The following is a 27648-nucleotide window of genomic DNA, read 5'->3' as shown; positions in this document are numbered from 1 at the left end:
GCCGCGGTTATTACATGCATGCATATTGACATTCCATGGAACGACGCGCACGTATGCCTGGCGAGGAAGACGAAGCGTGGTCTCCAATCGATCACTGGTGAACAGGTCATGCCATTACCACAGGTTTTAAATACGTCTGATCCCCAGCCTGGTCGATACGGCGTCTTTTTTTTCGGTAACAATAATGATGAAATCTAACCCACAATAATTTTAAGAAAAGTATAAGTGAGGTTATTAGACCGAAATTGTAAAGGTAATGCGAAGAAAGAAAAGAGGGAGAAAAGATAACTTGCCGTGGGCAGGAACCGAACCTGCGACCTTCGAATGACGTGATCGATGGACTATTGGTCAGCTGCCAGATCTTAATAGTTCACGTGCTACGTGACGCCACGGAGGCTCACAATGATTGTGCCACATTCACCGCCATGGCTACAGATGGCGCTGACTGGCACTCCCACGTTTAAATTCACATATATACCCAATAAAGTGGCTGGGAGGATAGCCGCAGTGGTAGCTCAGTGGCTGAGCATCGAATGCGTTAATCGAAGGCTGCAGGTTTGGTTCCTGCCCACGGGAAGTTGTCTTTTCACCCAGTTTTCTTGCTTTAAATTTACCTCAGAATTCAGTCTAATAACCTCCTATATACTTTCCTTGGCATTATTGTCTGTTAGATTTCATTATATATATATATATATATATATATATATATATATATATATATATATATATATATATATATATATATATATATATATATATATATATATATATATATATATATATATATATATAAGAGCAGCACTACTGGGAGGAGACGCTGCATGAAATTTCCGAAGTTCTGCGCGTACAACTTGCCGTATGAGTTCTGTGAGCACCTCCCTGTTATCACCTCCTGGTACAAGCGAGCACGCAGCGGACATGGCCGTCTGACGCTCATACTGCGACACCCGCTGCCGTAGCATCTTAACAAAACGATTGCAGATATGCTTTTGATGTATGTCACCAAAGACCAGAAGAATTGGGATGAAATCCTCTCGTATATAACATTTGCCTACAATACGGCTTTGCAGGAAACCACCGGCTTTGCTCCTTTTCGTCTGGTTTACGGCCGCGACGTCACCACAATGCTTGACACCATGCTGCAACCAACTCTGCCGGACACGATTACCCCGGACGTAGATGTATTTGTTCAGCGTGCCGAAGATGCCCGGCAGCTGGCGCGCTTTCGCATTTTATCGCGGCAAAATCAAGATGCTCGCCGGTACAACACCCACCACAGAGCAGTAATATACGAACCCGGTGACCTAGTTTGGGTTTGGACTCCTATACGTCAACGTGGACGCACAGAAAAATTGTTATGTCGGTACTTCGGACCCTACCGAGTTCTTCATCGCCTCGGCGAAGTGAACTACGAAGTTGTCCCAGCAGACACGTCACACTGTTCTCGCAGACCACGCTCCTCGGATGTGGTTCACGTCTCCAGGATGAAGCCGTACTATTCTCGTTGACTGCAAGACTTTGTGATGTGACAATATCCTTCAAGACAATTACACATTACTTTCTTGCCTCTTTATTTTTCATCTCGTCCTTTTTCTTTTCAATGGACACAGACATTTCTTGCTACTTTTCGTTGTTTTTCGGAGCCATGGCATTCATTCGATGCTTCTTTTTTTCATTGGAGAGAGGGTAATGCCACGCGCTGTGTTGGTAGCAGAAGAAGAGAGCGAAGAAGTGAATGGCAGCTGTGGCTGAGTAAACAGTCCTCTACTTCGAGTTCCTGCCTATCGTTTCCTCTCGCGACAATATATATATATATATATATATATATATATATATATATATATATATATATATATATATATATATATATATATATATATACTGTTACACGAAATTGGCAACGGAAGACGATGAAAGCGACCGTGCTCGTGTTGTTGCTGTTTGGCCTCCTTCTTGGCTGCAGCTGCCTCTGACTCTCCCTGCATATTTTGTAAATATATTTATCTCATTCATTCTCTCACCCCCGTGACATTTGGTGGTGTTGCGTGGTACAACACAATATAACGGAGCTCCGCAGTGGCGGACGCTTGGGTTTTTCCACCATGGCAAACCATGGACCCGCTCCAGCCGAGGCGACTACAACAACTGTTGTCCTTCCGCAGCTAAAAGATCCTTCCACGTTCTGTGGCACAGATGATGTCGACATCGAAGAAGGGTTGCCGTTGTACGAACGTACAAGTAAGAAATACCACTAGGATGAAACTCTTATGTTAGCCAACATCCTGTTCTACTTGAAAGGAACAGCGAAAGCGTGGTTCGAGAACCATGAAGATGAGATTGGAAGCTGGGATGCGTGCAAAGAAAAGATGCGCGCCCTTTTCGGCAAGTCTGTGGGTAGAAAGGCAGCGGCCAAGAAGGAGCTGGTATCTCGTGCGCTAATGTCATCAGAGTCATACGTGACTTACATACAGGACGTGCTTGCCCTTGGCCGAAAAGCAGACAACGGTATGGAAGAAACCAAAAAAGTAGCTCACATATTGTCACGCGCTAAGAGCTCGAAAGAACGTATAAAGGGACGCGACTGTCAAAAATCTCAGAGACAAAGAAGGACGTCTCCGCTGGCACGGGTTGCTCGTCTTCGTCTTCTTCGTTCACCGGCACAGAACTGATCCACTGTTCACTGGCACAGAACACCAGGTGGCATTACTCCTCCTCCCAAGAGAGCATCGACCCGATGCTCAAACAAAAGTGTGCACAGCAGTGGGTCAAAGTAGGTAACATAAAAAAACAATAAACAAATTAGTGTACGAGAGAAAATGCGTCCTGGGCCTGGCAATCGGTAATAAACGGCATTCACTGTTCACATGAAAAGTTCACTGGCACAAGAAAAAGATTCACATCACCGCGTAAAGTACGGTTTTAGGGGGACTACGTGTACAGTCTCTAGGCGTGGTAACCTGCGCTGGAATGATGGTGAGCCTCCGTCTGGAAACACTTCGTAGTTCACGTCGCTGACACGCCTGAGTACTTTGTAAGGTCCAAAGTACTTCCTCAAGAGTTTCTCACTGAGACCTCGCTGCCTAATGGGTGTCCAAACCCAAACTTGATCACCAGGTTCATAGTTAACTTCTCGATCGTGGATGTTGTACCGCCATGCATCTGCGCACTGTTGAGTTTGGATGTGCACATGGGCCAGTTGACGTGCTTCCTCAGCGCGCTGAATGTACTCATTGGTGTCGGGGGCTAATGGGTCAAGCTTGTCGATGTCCTCATATGAAATCATGGCGTCCAGTCTAGTTCTAACATCTAGACCATTAATGAGTCGGAATGCCGTGAAGCGTGTAGTTTAGTGCGTTGCAGTGTTATACGCAAATGTTACGTACGGCAGGATGTCATCCCACGTTTTGTGCTGCACATCCATGTACAGAGAGATCATGTCGGCTAGCGTTTTGTTTAGCCTTTCTGTTAAACCATTACTCTGAGGTTGATACGCAGTGGTGTTTCGATGGGTTGTGTAACTCAGCCTGAAGATATCACCCAAGAGTTTCGCTGTGAATGATGTCCCTCGATCAGTGATGACATATGACGGGGCGCCATGCCGTAGCACAATTTGATGCATAAAAAAACTGGCAACTTCAGATGCGGTCCCTCGTGGCTGGCAACGCCTTCTTCTCAGCGTAACGCGTCAAATAATCGGTTGCGACAATAATCTATTTGTTGCCAAAAGACGACAAAGGAAACGGGCCTAGGAGGTCCATCCCCACTTGTTCAAACGGTGTACGTGGTGGATTGATCGGTTGTAGATGACCCGCCGGCTTTAATTGTGGTGTCTTGCGACGCTGGAATTCACGGCATCCCACAGGCAGACACTTTAGGCCAGTAGTAGAGTTGTCGCACTCGATTCATAGTTCTCGAGTAGCCCAGATGGCCATATGTAGGCTCGTCGTGGCAAGCTAATAAGACGTCATCGTGGAGGGCTTTAGGCACGACGACAAGATGAGATCTGTCACCAGCACCGGCGTTCCTTTTGTATAAGACGCCGTTTTGTAGGCACAATGATGGCAACGTTCGCGACATTGGACGAGGAATGGGCGCGGTGCCACCTTCTAAATTATCTATAATTATTCTTAGATCGGCGTCATTTTGTTGATGAGACATCAGATCCGGTCTACTGACAGTTGCCACGAAGGCGCCGTCCTCTGCTGCGCTAGTACTGGCGGATTGAAGAGGTGCTCGTGATAGCGTGTCGGCGTCTTCGTGCTTTTTGCCTGACTTGTACACGATGGTGACATCAAATTCCTGTAGGCGCAGACTCCATCGTGCTTGTCGTCCTGAAGGGTCTCGTAGATTAGTCAACCAGCACAAAGCATGATGGTCAGTCACCACTTTAAATGGTCTTCCATAGAGATATGGCCTAAACTTTGTAATTGCCTAAATGACCGCGAGACATCCTTTTTCTGTTGTGGAATAGTTAGATTCCGCGCGAGACAGTGTGCGACTTGCATAGGCTATCACCCGTTCAATACCATCTTGTCTTTGTACCAAAATAGCTCCAAGACCAATATTGCTGGCATCAGCGCGTACTTCACTGTCAGCATCTTCATCGAAGTGGCTGAGCACGGGAGGGGAAGAGAGCCGGTGCTGTAGTTCCGCAAAGGCAGTCTGCTGGTCGTCAGCCCAGACAAATGGTGTGTCATCACGCGTGAGGCGTAATAGTGGCTCCGCAATGTTAGAGAAATTTTCAATAAAGCGCCGGTAATACGCGCACAGACCCAGAAACCGTCGAAGACTTTTCTTGTCAGTTGGAGAAGGAAAAGCGGTGACGGCAGCAGTTTTGTCAGGATCAGGCCGAACACCAACGGCGCTCACGACATGACTAAGAAACTTTAATTCTTCGTAGCCGAAATGGCATTTCTCAGGCTTGAGTGTGAGATCGGCCGATCTAATGGCTTCGAGCACATTCCGAAGACGACGAAGATGCTCGTCAAACGTTTCTGAAAACACAACGACATCGTCGAGGTAGACGAAACAGCTTTTCCACTTGAGGTCTGCCAGGACGTTGTCCATCATTCGCTGGAATGTGGCTGGAACGGAACAGAGGCCCAAAGGGAACACTTTGAATTCATAAAGTCCATCCGGCTTTAAAAAAGTGGTCTTGTCCCGGTAACGTTCATCGACCTCTATTTGCCAATAACCGCTCTTCAAGTCGACGGACGAAAAATACTTCGCACGTCGCAGCTTGTCCAGAGAATCATCGACTCTGGGCAGCGGGTACACGTCTTTTTTGTGACATTGTTCAACTTTCTGTAGTCGACACAAAAGCAAAGTGTGTGCCATCTTTCTTTTTCACAAGAACGACTGGTGATGAACAAGGGCTGCTTTAAGGCTGTATCACGCCATCCTGAAGCATTTCCTTAACCTGCGTTTGAATCGCGTGCCATTCGGTTGGCGAAACACGATAAGGCTGCTGCCGTATGAGATGCCCGTCGTCGTAGGTGATAATACGGTGTTTCGTTATCGGTGTTTGACGTATCTTCGAAGAACGTGCAAAGCATGTGTGGAACTCCAGCAACAGCTCGCTCAAACGCTGCTTGTTCGCTTCAGAAAGCGTTGGATTGATGTCGACGCTGCGGAAAGGCAATTCAGCAGTGCCGATGGCCTCGGAAGCAAAACACTCGGTGACATTGGCGACTGGGTCGGCGTAGGCAATGACAGTTCCAGGGAAAAGGTGCCGGTGCTCGTAGATGAAGTTTGTGACAAAAACACTGCAGTGATCATCCCGAAGGTCAACAAGGCTTCTCGCTATGCAGACACCCTGAGACAGCAAAATCAACTGATTGCTTTCTACGTCTGCTTCGCCGTGCATCACTCCGTCCCACGCCACCTGAATCACAACAGTTGCACGGGGTGGTAACGTGACAGCGTCGTCGACGACGCGAAGAGACACTCGGCAGTGGCTGGGGTCGGTGTAAGCTGTTGTGGCGTTTGTGGTCGCGAGAGTGACTAGACGTCGTCGAATGTCAATTATAGCACCATGCTCCTGAAAAATCCATGCCATGGATCAGGTCTCGAGAACACTGCCGGAGAACGCTCAAACTAGCAACAAATGTACAACCGCGGACTTGCAGTCTTACCGTGCACATACCGAGTGGCGTGACGATATGCCCGGCAGCTGTACGAATTGGCATTCGGTTCCAAGGCGTCGTTACTTTCTTGAAAAGGGCAGCCAGCTTTTCGTGAATTAGGGAATAGTCCGCACCAGTGTCCACTAAAGCGCTGATTTCGCGACCATCTAGCAGAACATGAATATCTAAGGAAACTCTTCCGCAATCAGCCGGTGGTGTCGTTGTCAATGTATCGTTGGTATCTTCCGTCCGCGTCGATAGGGAGCCTTGAGCATGACCAGTCAGAGTGGCCTTGCCCCTGAAGGTCGCTGAGGCTAGTTTTCCCGACGCGGGCTAGGTGACCGGCCCTGCGCCACGCCCGCATAGGTGCGATGATTCGGCGAGAACGGCCGCGGTGATGGAAAGCGTGAGTGGTGCCGTGATGTCGATCCGCGCTGCTGAGCAACGTAGTCAGCGACTTCTGGAGGCCGCTCGCCGAACCTAGGAGGTGGGGAGTTGGCCGAAAAACCACGAAGTCCCAGCTGTCGATAAATGCACTGTCGGTAGATGTGCCCAGGTTCACCACAGTGATAGCAAAGGGGACGTCGATCGGGGGCCCGCCACACGTCTGATTTTCGCGGAATTGGTCGGTGGTCACTGAGGTACGGGCCCGCTTGGACTGCCTGAAGCATGGCTGGGGCTGTGGTATAAGGCGGAGTGAAAATTGGTGCAGATTGGCGCAGAGTTTGGTATGCCGGAAGCATGGCAGGGGCCGCGGTGGGAAGCGAAGCCAAAGGTGGTGCTGGTTGGAGCAGAGTTTGCGCATACGACATGCGAGGGAAGTATTTAGGGGCCGTGGCTCTGTCTGATAGAACGGTTCTCGTAGTGCCTGCTGAACTTCATCTCGGACGATGCCGGACAAACAACTGACAGTGGGCGCTGAGGGTGCAGATAACTTCTGCAGTTCTTCCCGAATTACAGAGCGTATGAGCTCTCGGAATAAGTCGACGTGGGCCCCAAGACCACCCATGTAGTCTTTAGCAGAATCAAAGTTTACTTGTCACTTGTACGTCTGGGTCCGTTGCAGAAGCGTGCTTTCAATCAGGATGGCTTCAGCAAGAAACTCTGACGTAGTCTTGGGGGGGGGGGGGGCTGCGTACAAGACCACCGAACAACTGCTCCTTCGCTCCACGCATCAGGTATCGCACCTTCTTCTCTTCCGACATGTAAGGGTCAGCTCGTCGAAAAAGACGCGTCATGTCCTCAACATACATTGCTACGCCTTCGTTTGGCATTTGTATACGGCACTGGAGTTAACGTTCAGCTCGCTCTCGGCGATCGGGACTTGCATACGTTTCGAGAAGCCGGCGTTTGAAGTCCGCCCATGACGTGAACACACCTGCCCGGTTTTCGTACCAAACACGTGCCCCATCATTCAAACTGAAGTAGACATGTCGGAGCTTGTCTGCGTCATCCCACATGTTATGAGCGGCAACGAAGTCATAGTGGACTAGCCAATCTTCAACATCCTCATGGACAGCACCATGAAAGGGATTCGGCGTTCGTGGTTTGAACAGTGTATATTGCAATGGCGTTGCGCCTTCCATACCAGCTGGGTTGGAGCCGCTTGGGATGGCGCTGCCCGGAATAGTTGGGGCCGTCATCTCCTCTGAGAGAAGTCCAAACTCAGGGTCCAGTCCACGGATCCTGCGGCTAGCACGGTGAACAGGCCTAACCACCGGTATGGGCCTGGAGCTTTTTGTACTAGGAGGGGTTCGGTGCATAGGGTACCCAGCACTTTCACCAGTTGTCACGCGCTAAGAGCTCGAAAGAACGTATGAAAGGACGCGACTGTCGAAAACCTCAGAGATAAAGAAGGACGTCTCCGCTGGCACGGGTTGCTCGTCTTCGTCTTCCTCGTTTACCGGCACAGAACTGACCCACTGTTCTCTGGCACAGAAAACCAGGTGGCAATATTAAAAGAGATTACAGATAATGCATTCAACCTTCTCATATGCAAGGACTGCAACAAGGTCGGTGCCATCATCAAGGAGTGCCAGCGTTTTGAGGCCGCGAAAAGTCGACGTATCACCCATAATTTCACTCGACTACCAAACACAGCAGCAACCTGCTCGTGCAAAAATGGGCCTGCACTACGGACACCGTTAACTGCAGAGCACGTGACCAAGATTATCATACATGAACTTGAAGCTCTGTCTCCTGCGTCCACGTGCTCCCATGCCTTTGACTCTAGCCTACAGATGGTGCCACTGGTACATGCCATTGTGCGACAAGAGCTTTCCAATGCTGGACTGGCCTCTGAGTGCACTACAGTTCCCTCTCAGCTGATCGACCGTCGTCAACACCCTGTTTCATATGCTCAAAGCCGAAACCTTCTGGCGCGCCCTCGCAATCCAGCCGAGTGGAGGACTGCTGACGATCGCCCGATTTGTTTCAACTGCCACCGTATCGGACACGTGGCCCGCCATTGTAACACTCGGTGGTATTGGCATCAGGCATCCTATGGGTACCCCCATCGGCCAGAGAGGGATCATGGACGCTTTCAAACTTACCGGGAGTCACCTCAGGCCACCAGTGAAGACGTTCCTTCTATGCCGCCATATCGTCGTCACTCTCCATCTCCGCATGCTCCCCAGTCCCGTTCACCGCTCTCCCGTCGCCCATCGTCTCGCTCGCCCCGATTTCGCCGACCAACGTCGCCGAGTAACCACCTGCCACGGGAAAACTAGATGATGAAGCTCCCGGAGGTGATGCTGCATCGACCACTAGCCCGCCCAATTCTCTGACCATGCTGCCGACTCGACGCAACCTTATTGACGTTGAAGTAGATGACACACCCATTGTTGCACTTGTGGAAGGAGGGGCTCAAGTATCAGTGATGAATTCAGAACTTCGTTGCCGCCTTAGGAAAGTTTTAACGCCACCCACAGTGCCACTCATCCAGGTCGCCGACGACGGCACGTTTCCAGTGCTTGGAGTGTGCTCCACGCATAGAAGTGTGGCTGATCGCTGCACGACAGTGCTATTTGCTGGGCTCGAGAAATGTTCTCATGAACTTATCCTCGGCATAGACTTTTTATCTGCCCACTCTGCCCTTATTGATTGTTGAACCGGCATGCTTCAACTTGATTTACCGTGTTACCAGGACGACCCAACACCACCTCAACCCCGTCTGTGTTCTGCAGATCACGTTCGCCTAGCACCTCAAGCCGTTACTTACGTGAACTTGAGATCTGTCTCTTGTGTTCCCGATGGTGACTACAAGTTGACACCTATTGCTGACGTTCTGCTGACCAAAAATGTTGTCGTGCCTCACATACTTTTGACAGTCACGCGAAATACAGCATCTCTTCCGATCCTAAACTTCAACTGGTGCGCTCAAGTTATCCCAGCTGGTATGACTTTGGCAAAAGTTTCTTGTAGAGATGCTGCCATTTTGGCGTTCGTCGCCGAATTTTCTTCGTCCTCTGCTCCGTTCTCATCCTCGAAGAGCGCAGTGGATGCCACCATCGACAAGATGATCGCTCCGGACCTTCTAGCACAGACAGATGACATCCGGCACCTGCTGAAATCCTACCGCGACATCTTTGATTTTGATGACCGCCCTTTGGGTCAGACATCCTTTGTAACTCATAGGATTAACACTGGAGACGCCAGCCCCATCCGACGACGTCCTTATCGCGTGTCTCATGCTGAGCGACAAGTTATCCAGCACGAAATAGAAGAAATGCTCACAAAAGACGTCATCGAACCTTCCTGCAGTCCATGAACATCGCCAGTCGTGCTAGTTAAGAAGAAGGATGGCAGCTGGCGCTTCTGCGTAGACTACCGTCACTTAAACAAAGTAACACGTAAGAACGTGTATCCACTGCCACGGATTGACGATGCTCTCGACTGCCTACATGAGTCTGCCTACTTTTCATCTATCGACTTGCGATCAGGATACTAACAGATTTCTGTCGATCATCGAGACCATGAGAAAAGCGCATTCATCACACTGGATGGACTTTTCCAGTTCAAGGTTATGCCATACGGATTGTGTTGTGCACCAGCTACATTTGAAAGGATGATGGACTCTCTCCTGCGTGGATACAAATGGACCACGTGCCTGTGCTATCTCGATGACGTCATCGTATTTTCACCTACATTCGAAAGACACCGTAGCCGCCTAACGGCTGTTCTTGAGGTTTTTCGGGCAGCAGAACTTCAGCCCAACTCTTCGAAATGTCGCTTTGGCCGTCGGGAAATCACTGTGCTAAGCCACCTCGTCAGTGCTCGAGGCGTGCAACCTGATCCTGACAAAATTCGAGTTGTCAAACATTTTACCATACCACGTTCAGCAAAAGATGTACGGAGTTTTATCGGCCTTTGTTCTTACTTTCGACATTTCGTGAAGAATTTTGCTGACATTACCCGACCACTTACGGAGCTTATTGCGGTACTGACCGAGCAGCTGGCTTTAGCACCCTTACAACATTACTTACTTCCCCACCCATCTTGGACCATTTCGACCCGTCAGCCCATACTGAAGTTCGTACCGATGCCAGCGGACATGTAATTGGTGCTGTTCTCGCCCAGTGGCAAGGGGGCAGGATCGCGTCATTGCTTATGCAAGTCGCCTCCTTTCTCCTTTGGAGAGCAAGTTTTCAATTACAGTGTGAGTGCCTCGCACTAGTCTAAGCAGTCAGAAAATTTCGACCATACTTGTTTGGCCGCACTTTTTCGGTAATTACACATCACCATGCCTTATGCTGGCTGTCGTCTCTTAAAGATCCAACTGGACAACTTGGCCCTTGGGCCTTGAAACTACAAGAATACAGCTTCGACGTGGCATACAAATTTGGCTAAATGCACCAGGATGTCGACTGTCTATCTCGTCACCCCGTGGACCCACCTGACCTTTCAGCACATGATTCTGACCCTTGTGTCTTCGCCATGTCGGCTTTCACCAACATACACAAGGAGCAGCTCAGCGATGTCCACCGACGCCCCATCCGTGGGACATCTCGGGGTCATGCGCACGTGCGATCACTTGCGGCGTAGATTCTTCTGGCCAGGCCTTTACTATTCTGTGCGCCGATACGTTGCCCCATGTGAGTCCTGCCAGCGCTCCAAACAGTCCAACTTGCCACCAGCTGGTCCGCTCCAACCAATAGACATACCCACCGTTTCGTTCTACCGCGTCGGTCTTGATCTCGTTCGACCATTTTCTACTTCTCTCACTGGAAACAAGCGGATAGCCGTAGCCACTGATTACACCACAAGATACGCTATCACACGAGCGCCACCGACAAGCTGTGCCACTGACGTCGCGGACTTCTTGCTTCATGACGTAATTCTTCACCATGGTGCTCCTCGACAGCTGCTGACTGATCGTGGTCGCTCATTTCTTTCAAAAGTAGTAAGTGACATCCTTCGCTCGTGTTCGACACGCCACAAGCTCACTACGGCCTATCACCCAGAAAAAAATGGTCTTACCAAGCGCCTAAATCGAACCATGACAACAATGCTCTCCGTGTACGTTTCCAAAGACCACCTTATTGGGATAGCACTTTGTCTTATGTGACATTCGCGTACAATTCGTCAATCCACGACACCGCTGGCTTCTCCCCCTTCTATTTATTGTTCGGCCGCCATCCAGCGTTACCCTTCGAGACTCTTCTCCCATCAACTACGCAAACGGTTACAGAGTACGCCCGGGATGCCACTGCTCGGGCTCAAGTGGCCCGCCAAATCGCACGGGAACGTCTTTGCTCGCAGCTCTATCAGAAGACCTGCTACGATAGCCATCACAGAGTAGTTTCTTACTCTCCAGGTTCAATGATCCTCCTCTGGACACCATGCCGCCACGTTAGCCTCTCATCCAAGCTCCTGTCTCGCTACTCGGGCCTTACAAGGTTTTACGCCGGCTTACCGAGGTCACATACGAGATTGCTCCGTTGGACATCAGTCGTCGTCGTCCGCACTCGCTACTGACGTCGTCCACGTGACCCGCCTCAAACTCTACATATCCGCATATAATCCTACTCTCCTTTAGGTGCCAAGACGGCGCTGCCAGTGGCGGGGGGTTATATGTTACACAACCTCGGCAACAAAAAAGCATCATAGGCGACGAAGACGATGAAAGCGACCGTGCTCGTGTTGTTGTTGCTGTTGGTCCTCCATTTTGGCTGCAGCGGCCTCTGACTCTCCCTGTATATTTTTTGAATATATTTATTTCATTTTTTCTCTCACCCAACGTGTGAATATATATATATATATATATATATATATATATATATATATATATATACTGAGATCTAACAGACAGTAATGCCAAGGAATGTACAGGGGAAGTTATTAGAACCAATGGAATGTAAATAAAAAGAAAGAAAAGTGGAGGAAGAAATAACCTGCCGTGAGCAGGAAACGAACCTACGACCTTCGAATAACGCGTTCGATGCTCTAACCACTGAGCTACCACAGCGGCCTTCCCTCCATCCACTTTTTGGGTTTATATGTGAATTTAGAAGTAGGAGTGGCAGTCAGCGCCATCTATAAGCCAGGCGACGAGTGTGAAAACACTCTTTTATGCACATGTTTGGCGTCACGTTGCACGTGAACTTATTATGAGCGGGCAGCTGATTAAAAGTCCCTCGCATACAAACTTATATATATATATATATATATATATATATATATATATATATATATATATATATATATATATATATATATATATATATATATGTTGTACCGGTCTCTTGGTGCACGCACATTGGCGCTAGCTCTGTGCCAGTGAGAGAAAAGACGACGATGTTCGTGTGGCGCGCTCTCGGCCTCTTGTTTTCTGTGCTGCAGCTGTCTTGCTTGTCCTGGCGAGTTTATTGCTGAAACTCCTCCGAAGACGACGTTTGTTACATTTGGTGGAGGTGCTGGGTCAATCCTCTTTGTGTCCTGTAGCTCGGCAACCGGACTTTACTATCTGCCCCCGAAATGGCCGTGGACGCCGCTTCTTCCCAAGCACCACCTACGGTCATGTGTGCTGGGACGCTTCGTCAACATGACTCTGCAATGTTCAACGGCACCGTCGAACTTGACGTCGAAGACTGCCTGGTAGAGTTTGAGCGTGTTAGCGGTCCCAACAAATGGGATGACCCTCCTAAGCTGCCCTGCCACGGTGGTCTAGTGGCTAAGGTTCTCGGCTACTGACCCGCAGGTCGCGGGTTCAAATCCCGGCTGCGGCGGCTGCATTTCCGATGGAGGCGGAAATGTCGAGACCCGTGTGCTCAGATTTGGGTGCACGTTAAAGAACCCCAGGTGGTCAAAATTTCTGGAGCCCTCCACTACGGCGTCTCTCATAATCATATTACGCACAAGGAGGACCAGGACGTATACGGCTGAAGGGGGCCGTTTATTTTGGTCGCGAAGAGAAGTGCCGGAGTGGCCAACAGGTAGATGACCGCAGTCTCGTCGTCTTCTTTCTTCCTCCAGCTTGGGGCAGCCAGCTTGTTCACCCATCTTCGTTTTCTTCCAAGGCATGCGTAACATTCCTCCCCTCGCAGACGAAGCCCGCCGGGCGAGGTAACCGATTCACCTTGGTGTGTACAACTTCAGTCGAGCGACATGGACTGCTTGGGTTTTAGCGGCTCTTCTACCACTTCTCGTGAGGCGAGCTATTGTGTATTTGACTTCCGTGATTTTGTCGAGAACGACAAACGGTCCGTCGTATGTGGCCAAGAACTTTTGGCATAACCCGCGTCTTCGTACCGGAGTCCATAGCCACACTAAGTCGCCTGGGCGGTAAGTTACAGGCCGGTGGCGGACGTCATAGCGTACCTTCGATTTTTCCTGTGATGCCAAAGTGCGTAGACGAGCAATACGACGCGCTTCTTCTGCAAGGCAGAGGATTTCGGTGACTGAGAGGTTCTCGTGCGCCGAGAATTACAAAACTGTGTCGAGTGTGTGCCGTGGCGGTCGTGCGTACATCAAGAAAAAGGGGCTATAGCCTGTTGTCTCGTGCTTAGCGGTGTTGAACGCGTACGTTATAAATGGTAGCACGTCATCCCAGTTCTTGTGATCGGATGCCGCATACATAGAGAGCATGTTTACAATTGTTCGGTTGGTGCGCTCCGTGAGCACATTTGTTTGCGAATGGTATGGCGACGAGTGACGAAGGCGGGACTCACTCAATCGAAGCAGCTCTTTACTATGTCTGCCGTAAATTGTCGCCCACGATCACTGATGATCACCTGAGGTGGGCCATGTCGGAGGATAACGTGCTGCAGCAGGAACACAGAGACGTCGCTGGCAGTTGCGGTTGGTATGGCAGCCGTCTCGCAGTAGCGCGTGAGGTAATCGACACATACAATTATCCAGCGATTGCTTTTAGCCGACTTTGGAAAAGGGCCCATGAGGTCAATGCCCACTTGTTGGAAAGGTGTGCTTGGAGGTGGCAAGGGCTGTAGAAGACCAGCCGGAGCCGTAGACGGGCGTTTGTGGCGTTGACACTGTGTGCAGCTGGCCACATACGCCTCTACTGACTGTCGCATTCCTGGCCAATAAAAGCGTTCTTTAGCACGGTAAAGCGTCCGCGCAGAACCTAAATGTCCGGACGTAGGATCATCGTGCATCACACCTAAAATCGCTGTCTGAAGGGTTTCTGGCACTACCAGGAGGAAACGTGTGCCAGTGCTGGAAAAGTTCTTCTTATATAGGAGTCCGTTGCGTACACAGAAATGGCATGCCGTAGAAGCTGTGCAAAGCGATGATAGCCTGGTGTCCTTTCGCTGTTCATCTTTGAAAGTACTGAGGTCGGGAAACTTTGGTGACACAGAAGCTACGAGGTGATCGAGGTCATCGGCGTCACACTCTGTAGTGCTCAGTGGCATGCGCGGAAGGCAATCTGCGTCGGCGTGTCGTCGACCACTTTAGTACGAGACTATGAAGTTATACTCTTGGAGCCGAAGTGCCCAGCGCGCTAGACGGCCGCAAGAATCCCGAAGGTTGACGAGCCAACACAATGAGTGGTGGTCGGTGACGACTGTAAAAGGGCTTCCGTATAAGTAAGACTGAAACTGCTGAATCGCAAATACTACCGTGAGGCATTCTTGTTCTGTGACAGTGTAATTCTGCTCGGGCCTACTCAAGGAGCGACTTGCGTATGCAATCACGTGCTCGCGTTTACCACAGCGTTGAACTAGGACGGCACCAAGTCCTATGCCGCTGGCATCTGTGTGCAGTTCGGTTGGAGATGATGGGTTGAAGTGTTGAACAACAGGCCGCGACGTCAGGAGGAACTTCAGTTGGCGAAAAGAGGAGTCGCACTCCGGAGTCCACTCGAAGGGAGTATTCTTCCGTAGCAAACATGTCAGCGGATACGCGACATCGGCAAACTTGGGTATAAAGCGGCGAAAATAGGAGCAAAGCCCCAAAAAACTGCGGAGCTCCTGCACAAAGCGCGGCACATTGAATGCTTCAACGGCTGCTGTCTTCTGGGGATCTGGACGGATGCCCTCCTGATCGACTAGGTGCCCGAGAACAAGGGTTTGTCGGTCTCCGAAGTGGCATTTCTTTGAGTTAAGAACAAGGCCAGCGTTTCTTATGCAAGTCAGTACAGTAGCCAGACGTGAATTGTGTTCGCTGAAGGTGCGGCCAAAGATGACGACGTCGTCGAGATAGCACATGCAAATGCTCCACTTCAAGACACGAAGAACAGTGTCCATAAATCGCTCGAACGTCGCCGGCGCGTTGCACAGTCCAAATGGCATCACGTTGAATTCAAAAAGGCCATCAGGGGTTACAAAGGCTGTCTTTTTTTATCTTCAGGATGCATGGGAATTTGCCAGTAGCCCGATCTTAAGTCTACAGAGGAAAAGTAAGAGGCCGAATGCAGGTAGTCTATGGCATCATCAATGCGTGGAAGTGGGTACACGTCTTTTTTTGTTACAGCATTTATACGGCGATAATCGACGCAAAATCTCCAGGATCCGTCTTTCTTTTTAACGAGAATTGCTGGAGCTGCCCATGGACTTACCGACTCTTTAATGATACCGTTTTCAATCATTTCGTTCACCTGCTCATTAATAATCCGCAGATCAGATGGCGAAACACGGTATGGCTTTTGTCTAATCGGATTGGCCAAAGCCGTGTTGATAGTGTGACATGTCCGAGAAGCAGGGATTAGGGGCGCTTTGTTTTTCTGCGCAAAGTCGAATGCAAAGACGTGCGTCGAAAGTACATTGACCAATGTTCGGCGTTCACTTGTGCTCAGCGACTTATTCACCATTGACAGAAGAGCCGTTTCGAAACTCTGACTACGATGCTCTTCCGGCGCATCTCTAAGCTCGGTCACCAGTAAGGCCTCGTGTTGTCCACTCACGACCGCTAACTTTAGACGATCTGGTAACATCACGGGTTCTGTAGAGCAATTGACAGTCCATAAACCAGCGCGTCTACGTCTGATCGACACCACACAATATGGGATCAACACATTCTTTTTCATGCAGTTGGTGTACACTGGTTCTACGTTGGCATCAAAGTTGGCGGAATAGCTGTCGCTGCAACCATCAGGTACACGAACGGTTGATAACGGTGGTATGATAGTGTCGCCACAGACACACAATGCCGTCTCACCATCCACAGGGTTTTCCAAGAGTGCTGGCGGAACGTGATCACTCAAGACTATTGTCCCTGTGCGGCAGTCGACAGTCGCACCACACTCCCTCAAAAAGTCCATACCCAAAATAACACCATGTGTCGCCTGCGGAATAATCACGAACTCCGTTGGGATAACGCGGCCTCCGAGAAATACGTTAGCTTGACACACACCAACAGGATTCAGTGCCTCACCACTCACTCCGCAAAACTTCGCAGCTTGATTCCACCTAAAGAATACCTTCCGCCCCAAGGTACCTTTAAAACACGCACTCATGACCGAAATGGTTGCCCCCGTTTCCACCAAAACCATCACAGGCACACCGTCAACAAAAACACGTACTTTGTTCTTGAGCATCAACACAGGAGGTATTTCTGATATTAGCACGTCTCCGGCGACCTCACCTCCATCGGCTGCGCTTGCTAGTTTTCCTGTGGCAAAGGAGACGTGTTGCGGCGCCTTGGGGAAGGAGAACGGGGAACACGAGGCGGTGGAGTTGTCAAGCTCCTGTCAGATGTAGGGGAGTGGTTCCGGAAGCTGCGTGTCCAGTAGTTGTCGCGAGGCAGCAGGTGTGTTGCATTAGGGTCGTCGTACGGTCGATCAAACGATCGCGTGAAGTGTTGTGGTGGGCCATAGTACGTTGCTCGCGGGTCATCGCCAAGTCGTTGGGAAGGCCGTGCAAAGTGTGGTGGGTAGCCATACCGTGGGGCTACACGTCGACGGTTGCAAAATCGCGAAATATGTCCTGGTACACCACAGGTGTAGCAAACTGTGAGACGTCGACACTCTCTTTGTTCGTCGATGAATCGAACATCGTCGTCTCTGGCGGAGTGGGTCGGTTCGTTCCGTATATCATAGGGATAGACCGGGCGTCGCGAAGAAGGCGGACGCTGGGGGCGTCAGTCATGGCGAGGAGCTGGCAACCGTGATGCTCTTCTTGGCTGTGGGGGTGCGCTGTACTCAACAGCTGCTGCACTAACCATCGATTGCCAAGGGGTCGTAGAAGGCGGCGGCGCAGTCACAGCCTCACGTGGCACATATACCGAATGTTGGTCGTTTACAGAATGGTGATCAACTGCTGATTACGTCTGTTCTCTATAGCGAAAAAGTTCTTTGCGAACAATCTCTCGAATCGTCGAGGACAGGTCTGGGCAGGTGCTCGTGTCGATGCTGGCAACCGTTGTATCATTTGTGAGCCGGCCGAACTTTGGAGCAATCCTGCGCATTTTCAGCTGTTCGATAGTTCGGCATTGCCGAATCACGTCGGACACCGAGCTCAGGTGCTCTTTTCCGATTAGAAAATTATATACATCTTCGGCTATGCCTTTCAGCAAATGCCCTACTTTGTCATCATCTGACATCTGATCATTGACCACCTTGCAGAGCTTCAGAACATCCTCTATATAAGTGGTACATGTCTCACCTGAAGCTGCGCGCGTTGAGACAATGTCTGCTCTGCCCGCTTCCTTTTGACGCTCGAGTCGCCGAAACACGCTTTCAGCTCTGCAACAAAAACGTCCCACGTCGTCAGTGTGTCCTCGTGGTTTTCGTACCACACGAGCGCAATATCCGTAAGGCGAAAGACCGCATTGCTGAGCTGAGCGTCGGCATCCCAGCCGTTGGACTTGCTGACTCGCTTGTACTGGACGAGCCACGCGTCGACATCCTCTCCCGATTTTCCTCAAAAGGTTGGCGGTACTCGGTAGTAGGGCACGGAACACATTGGAGTTGGCCTTGAAGCGTTAGATGGCTGATCTTGGATCATTACGATCGGCGCAGGCGGGAGTCCAGCAAGGCGGCGGCTGCGGCGTAGTCCAGGTAGTGAAGCTCCCGTCGTTGGGCTTGTCTTACCCAGCACCTCCACCAATCTGTTACGCACAAGGAGGACCAGGACGTATACGACTGAAGAGGGCCGTTTATTTTGGTCGCGAAGAGAAGCGCCGGAGCGGCCGGCCGGTAGATGATCGCAGTCTCGTCGTCTTCTTTCTTCCTCCAGCTTGGGGTAGCCAGCATGTTTACCCATCTTCGTTTTCTTCCAAGGCATGCGTAACAATATGGTGGTTTTGGGACGTTAAACCCCACAAATTAATCACCCTCCTAAGGTGACGCGCGTCAGCTTTTATCTGACCGATGTGGCGAAGCTATGGTACTACAACCATGAAGCCGAGTTTGCCACCTGGTCGGCATTCAAGCAAATCATCGCTTCGTTCTTCGGTCGGCCTGGATTGCGCAAACTTCGCACTGAACATCGCCTCCGCGCCTGAGCCCAAAGGATTGGTGAGACCTTTACGAGTTATATTGAGGGCATCATCAATTAGTGTAAGCACGTTAATGCATCTATGGTGAAGCCTGACAAAATAAGGCAGGCACATACTAAAAGGCATAGATGATGATGCATTTCATATGCTGGTAGCCAAGTTCCCTCAGACAGTAGCGCAAGTTATTGAACTGTGCCAAAGCTTTGACGAACTGCGCAAAGTGCGCCTTTCTACCTGTTGCGCCGGAATTCCCCCAGTGGACCTCTCATCTGTGGACGCCAAGAGCACTGGCGCTGAATATTTCAACTTATTGCCGCAAGTTAAGCATTACATCCGTGAAGAAGTAGCTCGTCATCTCTCTATTGTCCGATCTGTCGCCGAGAGTCCCATGGCACTCGCCATCACTTGCTCCGTTGTGTCATTCAGGCTCAAGTTGCATCGGCAGTTCCACCTCCTGCAGCCTGCAGCGCCTCTCACCTATGCTGAGGCCGTTACCAGTTCCTATGCTTGACCGATGCCAACACCATCCGCCCAAGTCACCAACTTCTACTTGCCACCACGCCCTGTTCACCCAACACGCCCTGTTCTCGCGCAACCTCTCTCGCCTCCCGGACCACCTCACAACTCTTGGCGCCATTCATACAACAGGCCCATCTGCTACGCCTGCAGCATTCCTGGCCATGTTGCACGTCAGTGCCGTCGTCAGCGCAGTCTTTATGTCAATGATTACATCCCCAACTTTGAATACGTGTCACAGCAACCAGCACACCCTATTTTCGCCGACTCATCGGCCGCTTATTCGCACCGTGCCATTTTCCCCTCACGTTGATTACCTCCTCCTCGGCGCCGCTCCGTTTCTCTTATGCTCCACCGTACCAACCCCACGCAAGAGGAAAACTAAGAGCCGCAGTTCCTGAGGCACGAACTGCACCCTCTTCAGAAATTTCAAGGCCTCATCTTTCGTCTCCAAACGAGATCGCGGCTGTTATTGATGGTGTCGCGACGAACGCTCTTGTCGACACAGGAACTGATGTTTCTGTTTTAAATTAGCTTTTGTGCCGCAAAATGCAGCAAGTGGCGGTACCCGTTTCTGATATTTTATTACGGAAGGCAAGATCCCAGCGCATTAAACCGGTGGCGGCGTGCGCGGCACGTCTTTTTATCAATGACGCATTCTACATTGTGGAGTTCGTTGTCCAACTACATGCGTCCCATCACGTGATCCTCGGTTGGGACTTCCTCTCTACACATGATGTGGTCGTTGACTGCGCTGGAGCTCGACTCGCTTTGTCCCCTTTCAGTACCACAGTCATCGGCGTCCCGAGCCCAGTGCCTAAATTGGTTGTCGCTGCTGACGCTATCATTTCTTCGTTCTCTGCCACCCTGGTGTCCGTTTCCTCTGACACTGTTCGTGATTTCACCGCCCTGTTTGCGCCGTCTGAAGACTGTGAACGCCGACGGAACCTCATACTTCCATTTGCCATTGTTACCTTTGTGAATGGTGCCGGTGTGGCCTAGGCGTGCAATCCCTTTCCTTGCTCAGCAACTCTGTTACGCGGCAAATTTGTTAGGTATTTAGGCACTTTTAGCGCCATCTTCTCATTGGATGCAAAGTCCGATAAGACACCGTTGACGACAAATGCCGTCACATACGCCGCGGCTACCACCTCTCCTATTCAAGACATCCTCCTGCGCAGCATCGATAAGGCGCTTACGCCAGTCCAGCGCACAAGGGTTGTTCAACTGCTTGAACGCTTTCATGCCTGTTTCGACATTGGCCAGCCATTATTGGGGCTCACGTCTGCAGGCGTTTATCGTCCTGAAACCGGTGATCATGCTCCCCTGCGACAGCGTCCCTTCCGAGTATAGCACGCCGAACGCCGCGTTATTAGCGGCAATGTCGATGACGTGCTAAAACATTGCGTGATTCAAGAATCAAACAGTCCCTGCGCCTCTCCTGTCGTGCTGGTGCGGAAAAAATACGGTACGATAAGATTTTGAATTGACTATTACCACCTAAACAAGATTACGCGGAAAGATGTTTATCCCCTACCCCACATCGACGACGCCCTGGGCTGCCTTCAAGGAGCCGAATATTTCTTACCACTGAATCTGTGCTCAGGCAACTGGCAAGTGCCCATGGCTGAAACCGACTGTCCAAATACAGCTTTTGTCACCCCTGACGGTTTATACGAATTTAACATAATGCCTTTCGGCCTTTGCAACGCACCTGCTACCTTCAAAAGGATGATGGACACTATTCTCGGAGGCCTCAAATGGCAGACCTGTTTATGCTACTTGGATGACATAGGGGTTTTTTCTGCAGATTTCCCATTTCATATCACTCGCCTTGAACAAGTTATCGAGTGCCTCACTAACGCCGGCTTGCAGTTAAACCTAAATAAATGTCATTTTGGCGCCCGTCAGCTTACCATATTAGGCCATGTCGTCTCAAAAGAAGGAATTTCGCCAGATCCTGCCAAACTTCGAGTAGTTGCCGAATATCCTAAACCCATCACTCTAAAGGAACTCCGAAGCTTTATTGGGCTGTGTTCATATTTTCGGCGCTTCATCCACAATTTTGCGTTCATTATGTCCCCCTTGACCAAGCTTCTCGCCAGCAGCAACGACCTGTCTAGCTTGAAATGCCAATTGCGATGAGTCATTTACGACACTTCGCCTACTCCTCACGTCTCCTTCAATTCTGCGCCACTATGATCTCGACGCGCCTACAGAAATACACACGGATGCTAGCGGTGTCGGCCTTGGCACAGTTATCACTCAGCAAAAACCAGACTTTGGCGAGTACGTTGTTGCCTATGCCAGTGGTATCCTCACAAAGGCGGAGTTAAATTGCTCCGTCACCGAAAAGGAGTGTTTGGCGATTGTTTGGGCAATTGGTAAATTTCGAACTTCCCTCTATGGGCGTCAGTTTGATGTTATTACCGGCCACCACGCGCTATGCTGGATGTCGTCCTTGAAAGACCCGACTGGACGCCTGGCTCGCTGGGCTTCACGATTCCAGTAGTATGATATACACGTGATTTATTGCTCTGGACAAAAACACTTGGACGCTCACGCCCTATCTCAATCGCCACTGCCTTCCGACTCTGCCGGCTCACCAGCTTCCAACTGTTTTTCATAATCTCTAACTATCACCGACATGCCGGAAAAATAGCGCAAGGATCCCTGGTTTGCTTTCCTGCTTTACATTTTGTCTCAACGGGCCCCGAACTCCGCCTAACGCACCCTACGTCGTAGAGTCCAACACTTCGCACTTCGTGAAGATTTGCTGTATCGTCGAAATTACCTGAACGACGGCCGCAGGTGGCTCCTCGTGATCCCCCGTCATTTGCTCGCAGACATTTGCAGCGCGTTCCACGACGGCCATCAGTGCCGTCACGCTGGCACGTTCAAGACGTACTCGCATCTTCACCTGAGGTACTACTGGCGAGGCATATATCAATACGTTCACCAGTACGTTCAGTCGTACCCTGCGTGCCAACGACGCAAGGTTCCAACTCACAGCACCGCTGGTCCTCTACAGCCATCGCTCCGCTCTACCGGACCATTTGACCGCGTCGGAATTGATCTTTTTGTTCCACTTACCACCACTACTAATCGCAATCACTGGATAGTAGTCGCCATCGACCCCATCACGCGGTACGCGGAAACATCTGCGCTACCAGCCGCCACCGCGAAATACGTCACGTGGTTCCTTCTTCGTCATCTCATTCTGCGCCATGGGGCCCCACGTGAATTACTTCGTGACCGTGGCCGCGTCTTCCTCTCAAATGTCATCTAGATTGCTCAAAAAATGCCGGATTGTACACCGCACCGCTTCCGCATACCATCCTCAAACTAACGGCATGACAGAATGCTTCAATCGTACCCTTGCCAACATGCTGGCGATGTACATGTCGGAAGACCACACAAACTGGGACCGCGTACTCCCTTTCGTCCCCTACAACTCTGCGTCTCAAACTGCCACTGGCTACTTTCCCTTCTTTCTCCTGTATGGACGTGAACCTTCACGTTCTATGGACACCATTCTGCCGTACCAACCGGACGTTTCTGAGGGCAAACCCATCTCCCAAGCTGCTGCTTACGCTGAAAAATGCCGTAAACTGGCTCGCTCTAAACCACGCAAGATCAGTCGCGCCGAAACTTTGGTCATGACACCTCTGCGTCTGATGCCCATTACATCACGGGAAAGCTGTTTTGGCACTGGGTTCCGTCCACAACTCTCAGACTTTCCACCAAATTTTTGTCATGGTATCACGGTCCTTACCGCATGCTGGAACAGACATCTCCCGTAAACTACGTCGTCGAGCTGGTCGACTCATCGCCCGATCATCGCTGCCGAGGCCGTGAAGCAGTTCACGTCACGCGACTTAAACCATGCTATGACCCACATATAGCGTCTTTTCCTGAAATCGCCGTCACGAGGATGGCCCCTCTTTGTGAAGGGAAAAAATTGTACCGGTGCACTTCGGCAGTAGCTCTGTGCCAGTGAGAGAAAAAAAGACGACGTTCGTGTGGCGTGCTCTCGGCCTCCTGTTTTCTGTACTCCTCCGAAGAACACGCTTGGTAATATATATATATATATATATATATATATATATATATATATATATATATATATATATATATATATATATATATTGCTGCGTTATTTTTGTCTCAATTGGGGTTTGTTTATTTACTAATTTTTCCCAGTTTTACCCTCCTACTTTTATTTTTTTAATTATAGAATTCGTCTTCACTAAAAATAGGGATTGATATGTGCGCCTCCCCCGGCCTTGTGTGCCATTTCTCAGCCTTTACACTTCCTTTGTGCTCTATCATATTTGTGGTACGTATTTTGCCAGATAATAAAAATGCTTTGGAAGTAAAAACAGCGCAAAAATAAAGACAACGACAGAGGAAGAGACGACACCACGCTGAACTCGCAACTAAATATTATTGAAAGGTACACTTACATATATCAAGCATTTGACCCGGTCACGTGAACAACCAAAGGCGTCTGCGCATCAAAGCAAACAAGGTATAAAACAAGCCTAAGCATGTTGATCATTAACACGTGTGTAACAACCACAAAAAAACACAACAAAACATGCCTTCCTACTTGCCAAAAACTTACGGAACGATCCCCAACAAACTAACAATCACTTTAACATGGCAGCGCTAAACCCAGATACCGAACTTCTTTTTCACCAAGGGTCAAAGACGGCTTGCTTACACACCTTTCCCCCTCCTTTTCAATGAAAAATGCCTCCATCACTTCCCTGGTGCACTTATCTCAATGTCTATATTTTTGCGCTGTTTTCACTTCCCGAATATGAACCACCAACTAGCCCAACTTTCCCTATTATTGTAACAAAAATGTCACACCACTTTCTGTCCAGATATCCGCCTCGCGGCCTCCTGTTGGAATGTGGAAGAGTTTAAACGCTGTGTGACCGAATCTCCCATCGACCTCAGCAAGGCCTTACTCTCTACGGAGGAGTGCAGGTCAGTATCCGAGACGTCATTCATAAAGCAGCTATTGTTATGGTTAAGAGGTAAAAAGCTAGCCACCGTTGACCGACCGGTTTCATTGTGCAATTTGTTCACACGGTGGGGTCCGTTCGCGAGGGCACATCGTGGGCATACAAACCTATTTGTGAATACCAGTTCCTATAACGCACGCATCATGTGGTGCTTCACGAGTTTCCTTCTTCCGAGTGGCATCGGAGCACAGGAAGCCGGCCTGGTCTCTTCTTGTAGAATCCCTCATTTTCGGTATTTGGGAAACCCGTGACTATATCATTATTCCCACTCATTACAAAATGATGATGAGGTTTTCGTGTTATTGCATATATGAAACGTGAACACAAAGCAGGCGTAATTTTGGCAGAATTTTTCGCTCACTATAAGACTAACGCAGCCACATATGCATGTATGCCACGCTCCAGTGCACAAGAAAATCTTCGTTGCCGCTAATTTCCCTGCATCGCTTAGAAAAGCCTTAAATATAAGTTTCCCTCCACTTCCTCCTCCTCCTCCTCCTCCTCCTCCTTCCTCTTCTCCTTCTCCTTCTTCTTCTTCTTCTTCCTCCTCCTCCTCCTGGTACCTGATTTGATATGTGAGGTTTAACGTCCCAAAACCACCATATAATTCTGAGAGACGCCGTAGTGTAGGGCTCCGGAACTTTCGACCACCTGGGGTTCTTTAACATGCACCCAAATCTGAGCACAGGGGCCTACAGCATTTCCGCCTCCATCGGAAATGCAGCCGCCGCAGCTGGCATTCAATCCCGGCGCTTGCGGGTCAGTACCTTAGTCACTAGACCACCGAGTACCTTAGCTACTAGACCACCACGGCGGGGCTTCCTATCACCTGTCATGGCACAAAAGTCTCATTGATTCTTTAAGAGGCATTGTGACTAGGCGACTGATAAAAGTAAAATGAATAGCTATAGCACCATTTGAGGAACGTGACGAGCAGCAGTTGAAAATATCATAAATGAGTACGACCTTTCTGAACTCCTCTGACAGCTTCAAAGAAAGAAAGATATAATATGCAGTCATAGCTCGTCAATTCAGCTGGGCTTACCTGTTTCACGTGCTAAGATTTCAAAACCGTATGCTGCTCACAAACTTACGCCAAAATTTCAGAAGTACGTCTTAGATATTATTTTGACCGGGTAATTTTAGAGCTCTAATAATGGCAGACTATGAGGGTGAAAAAAAGGGTACATTAAAAACAAGAATAAACAAAAAAGCATCAAGAATGATGCATGCATGTTAAACAACGTAAATGTTTGTAAATTTGGTGAACAGCTCCACTCTTTCTTAATATTGAATAAGAAAAAGCCAGTTTCCCCACAAGAATGAATCGATAAATGCATGATCAATGAATTGTAAGTTATAGAAAGTTTGGCTAGCAGTTAACACTGTTGGAATTCGATCTGGCATCACCCAACAAAACGCCGGCTTAAGAGAATGCAGACACTCCTGTGAGCCAACTGGTTTTCGTGCTGTCTGTCGCTTGAACTCGAAGTAAATGACGTGAGCACAGCACGGACAAAGGTGTGAGCAGTCTTTTGATCTCGGCAAAGATAGCTCGCATGCAGCGCACTTGACCATGCCCTTTTGATCAAAGGTAGCAGAGGCTACTCGAACGACGCGGCCTCTCCTCAGCCAATGGCACCCCTTTGCCCCTTCGGCTAATGGAGTCGGTCGGCGCGTTTTATATCTGCTTGAGTCACACTTGCCTGCGAGCAGCCTTCACCTTCTTCCCCTCCCACATAGGACATACAATGAGCGCGGAGATGTTATTAATTGCAACTTTATTCAGAGCATGAGATGACGGTGCCTGCAATCAGGCACCTCGAGAGGTTATATATTTCCCATTGCTACAAAAATAAAGCTCAGAAGGTCTTGGAATAAAAAGCACAGTAGTGAGCAATTATAGAGAGCTGACTGGCATTGTGTTTTATAATGAATGCTAAAGAGAATAATTGTTTTTGTTGAATCTTGTCGAGAATACTTAGGGCAGGTTATTCTCATGGCTTAACTTTGAGCAGCTTCAAGTTTATTGACAATGCAAGTGTGTTTAAAAGCGAATATTATCGTAGTAAGATTTCTTATTACATTAGCTCGTGGTGGGTGCTGGCTATAGCTTACGAATTGACATAATGTTTCTATGCCTCCATAACCACCGTAATGGTGACATACGGCCACTAAAGAGACCTGGCAGCAACCCTTACCTTTTAAACTGATGCAGCTATATGTACACTGGCGAGCACGTAATCCTTGCTAGTAACCACTCTCCGTCTCACCAATCTCACCATAGGCCCTCTTTTCACGATGGCCACAAACATTTGACATCACAAGTCTCTGCCTACAGATGTACTGTGCGTACTTTCAGTGACCTGTTTTCTCTCTCTGCATACGCTTTCTCTTTTTTTTTCTTCTCAGCTCCTACATATCGTCAGTTCACAAGTGCATCGGGAAAAGCCGCAAGCAATGTAAACATGACGTCAAGAGTGTGAGCATGCTGCCATCGGCCTTCTTCGGCGCTTACAACTGCGCTTCAGAGCAGGATGAGATCCCTGCGGAGAAGCCGAAGGGCAACAACGGTTGCCCCAGCCTGGCTTCTTCCATTCCATTGACTGTTTCGGTCGCTCTGGTCACTGCACTAGCGATACGAAGCTAGATTTTGGACACAAAAAATGGTCCCCGTCTTGCTCTTTAGGCTGGAGGATGTTATCTTCTACAACAAAAGCTTTCTTCGGATGTTCCGTTCCTCGAAGCCGTTGTTTGATTTTGATGGGGGCATGCAGAGCAAGATACAGTCGTGCGCTTTGATAACTGTGCACCTTGAAAATACCAGCGGGTATAATCGCAATCAAGGCGTTTTTGAGGCACCTCTCAGATTATGCGTGCATCCCTATGACATAATATTTTTGTTGAAGAAGGAAGAGTAGTTCGGTACAAAAAAAGATGATGCGTTATTGCCTCTTTCTGAGCTATACTAATTTCGCCATGGCCAAATTTTGTTTTTTAATTCATTTTTGTTGGCACCTAAATTGATTTGCTCATCATTTGTCGCCATTTTCCTGTGTCACTTTTTTTAGAAAAAA

At 49.4% G+C, this 27648-nt stretch overlaps 1 protein-coding gene across 1 annotated transcript in view; it reads left to right on the top strand.

Moving 5' to 3' along the window:
* LOC119161158 (uncharacterized) overlaps positions 1-27317 on the top strand; it is a 131627-nt gene extending 104310 nt beyond the window's left edge. Inside the window, exons 8-9 of the mRNA XM_037413510.2 lie at positions 24428-24533; positions 26984-27317. Of these exons, the coding sequence (XP_037269407.2) occupies positions 24428-24533; positions 26984-27221 (344 nt within the window). The 3' untranslated portion in view covers positions 27222-27317. The remainder of the gene's footprint in view (positions 1-24427; positions 24534-26983) is intronic.
* The last annotated feature ends 331 nt before the right edge of the window (positions 27318-27648 follow it).

Source organism: Rhipicephalus microplus, chromosome X (assembly GCF_043290135.1).
Source record: "Rhipicephalus microplus isolate Deutch F79 chromosome X, USDA_Rmic, whole genome shotgun sequence".
NCBI classification, from domain to species: Eukaryota; Metazoa; Arthropoda; class Arachnida; order Ixodida; family Ixodidae; genus Rhipicephalus; species Rhipicephalus microplus.
This window is presented reverse-complemented; position numbering and strand designations above follow the sequence as displayed.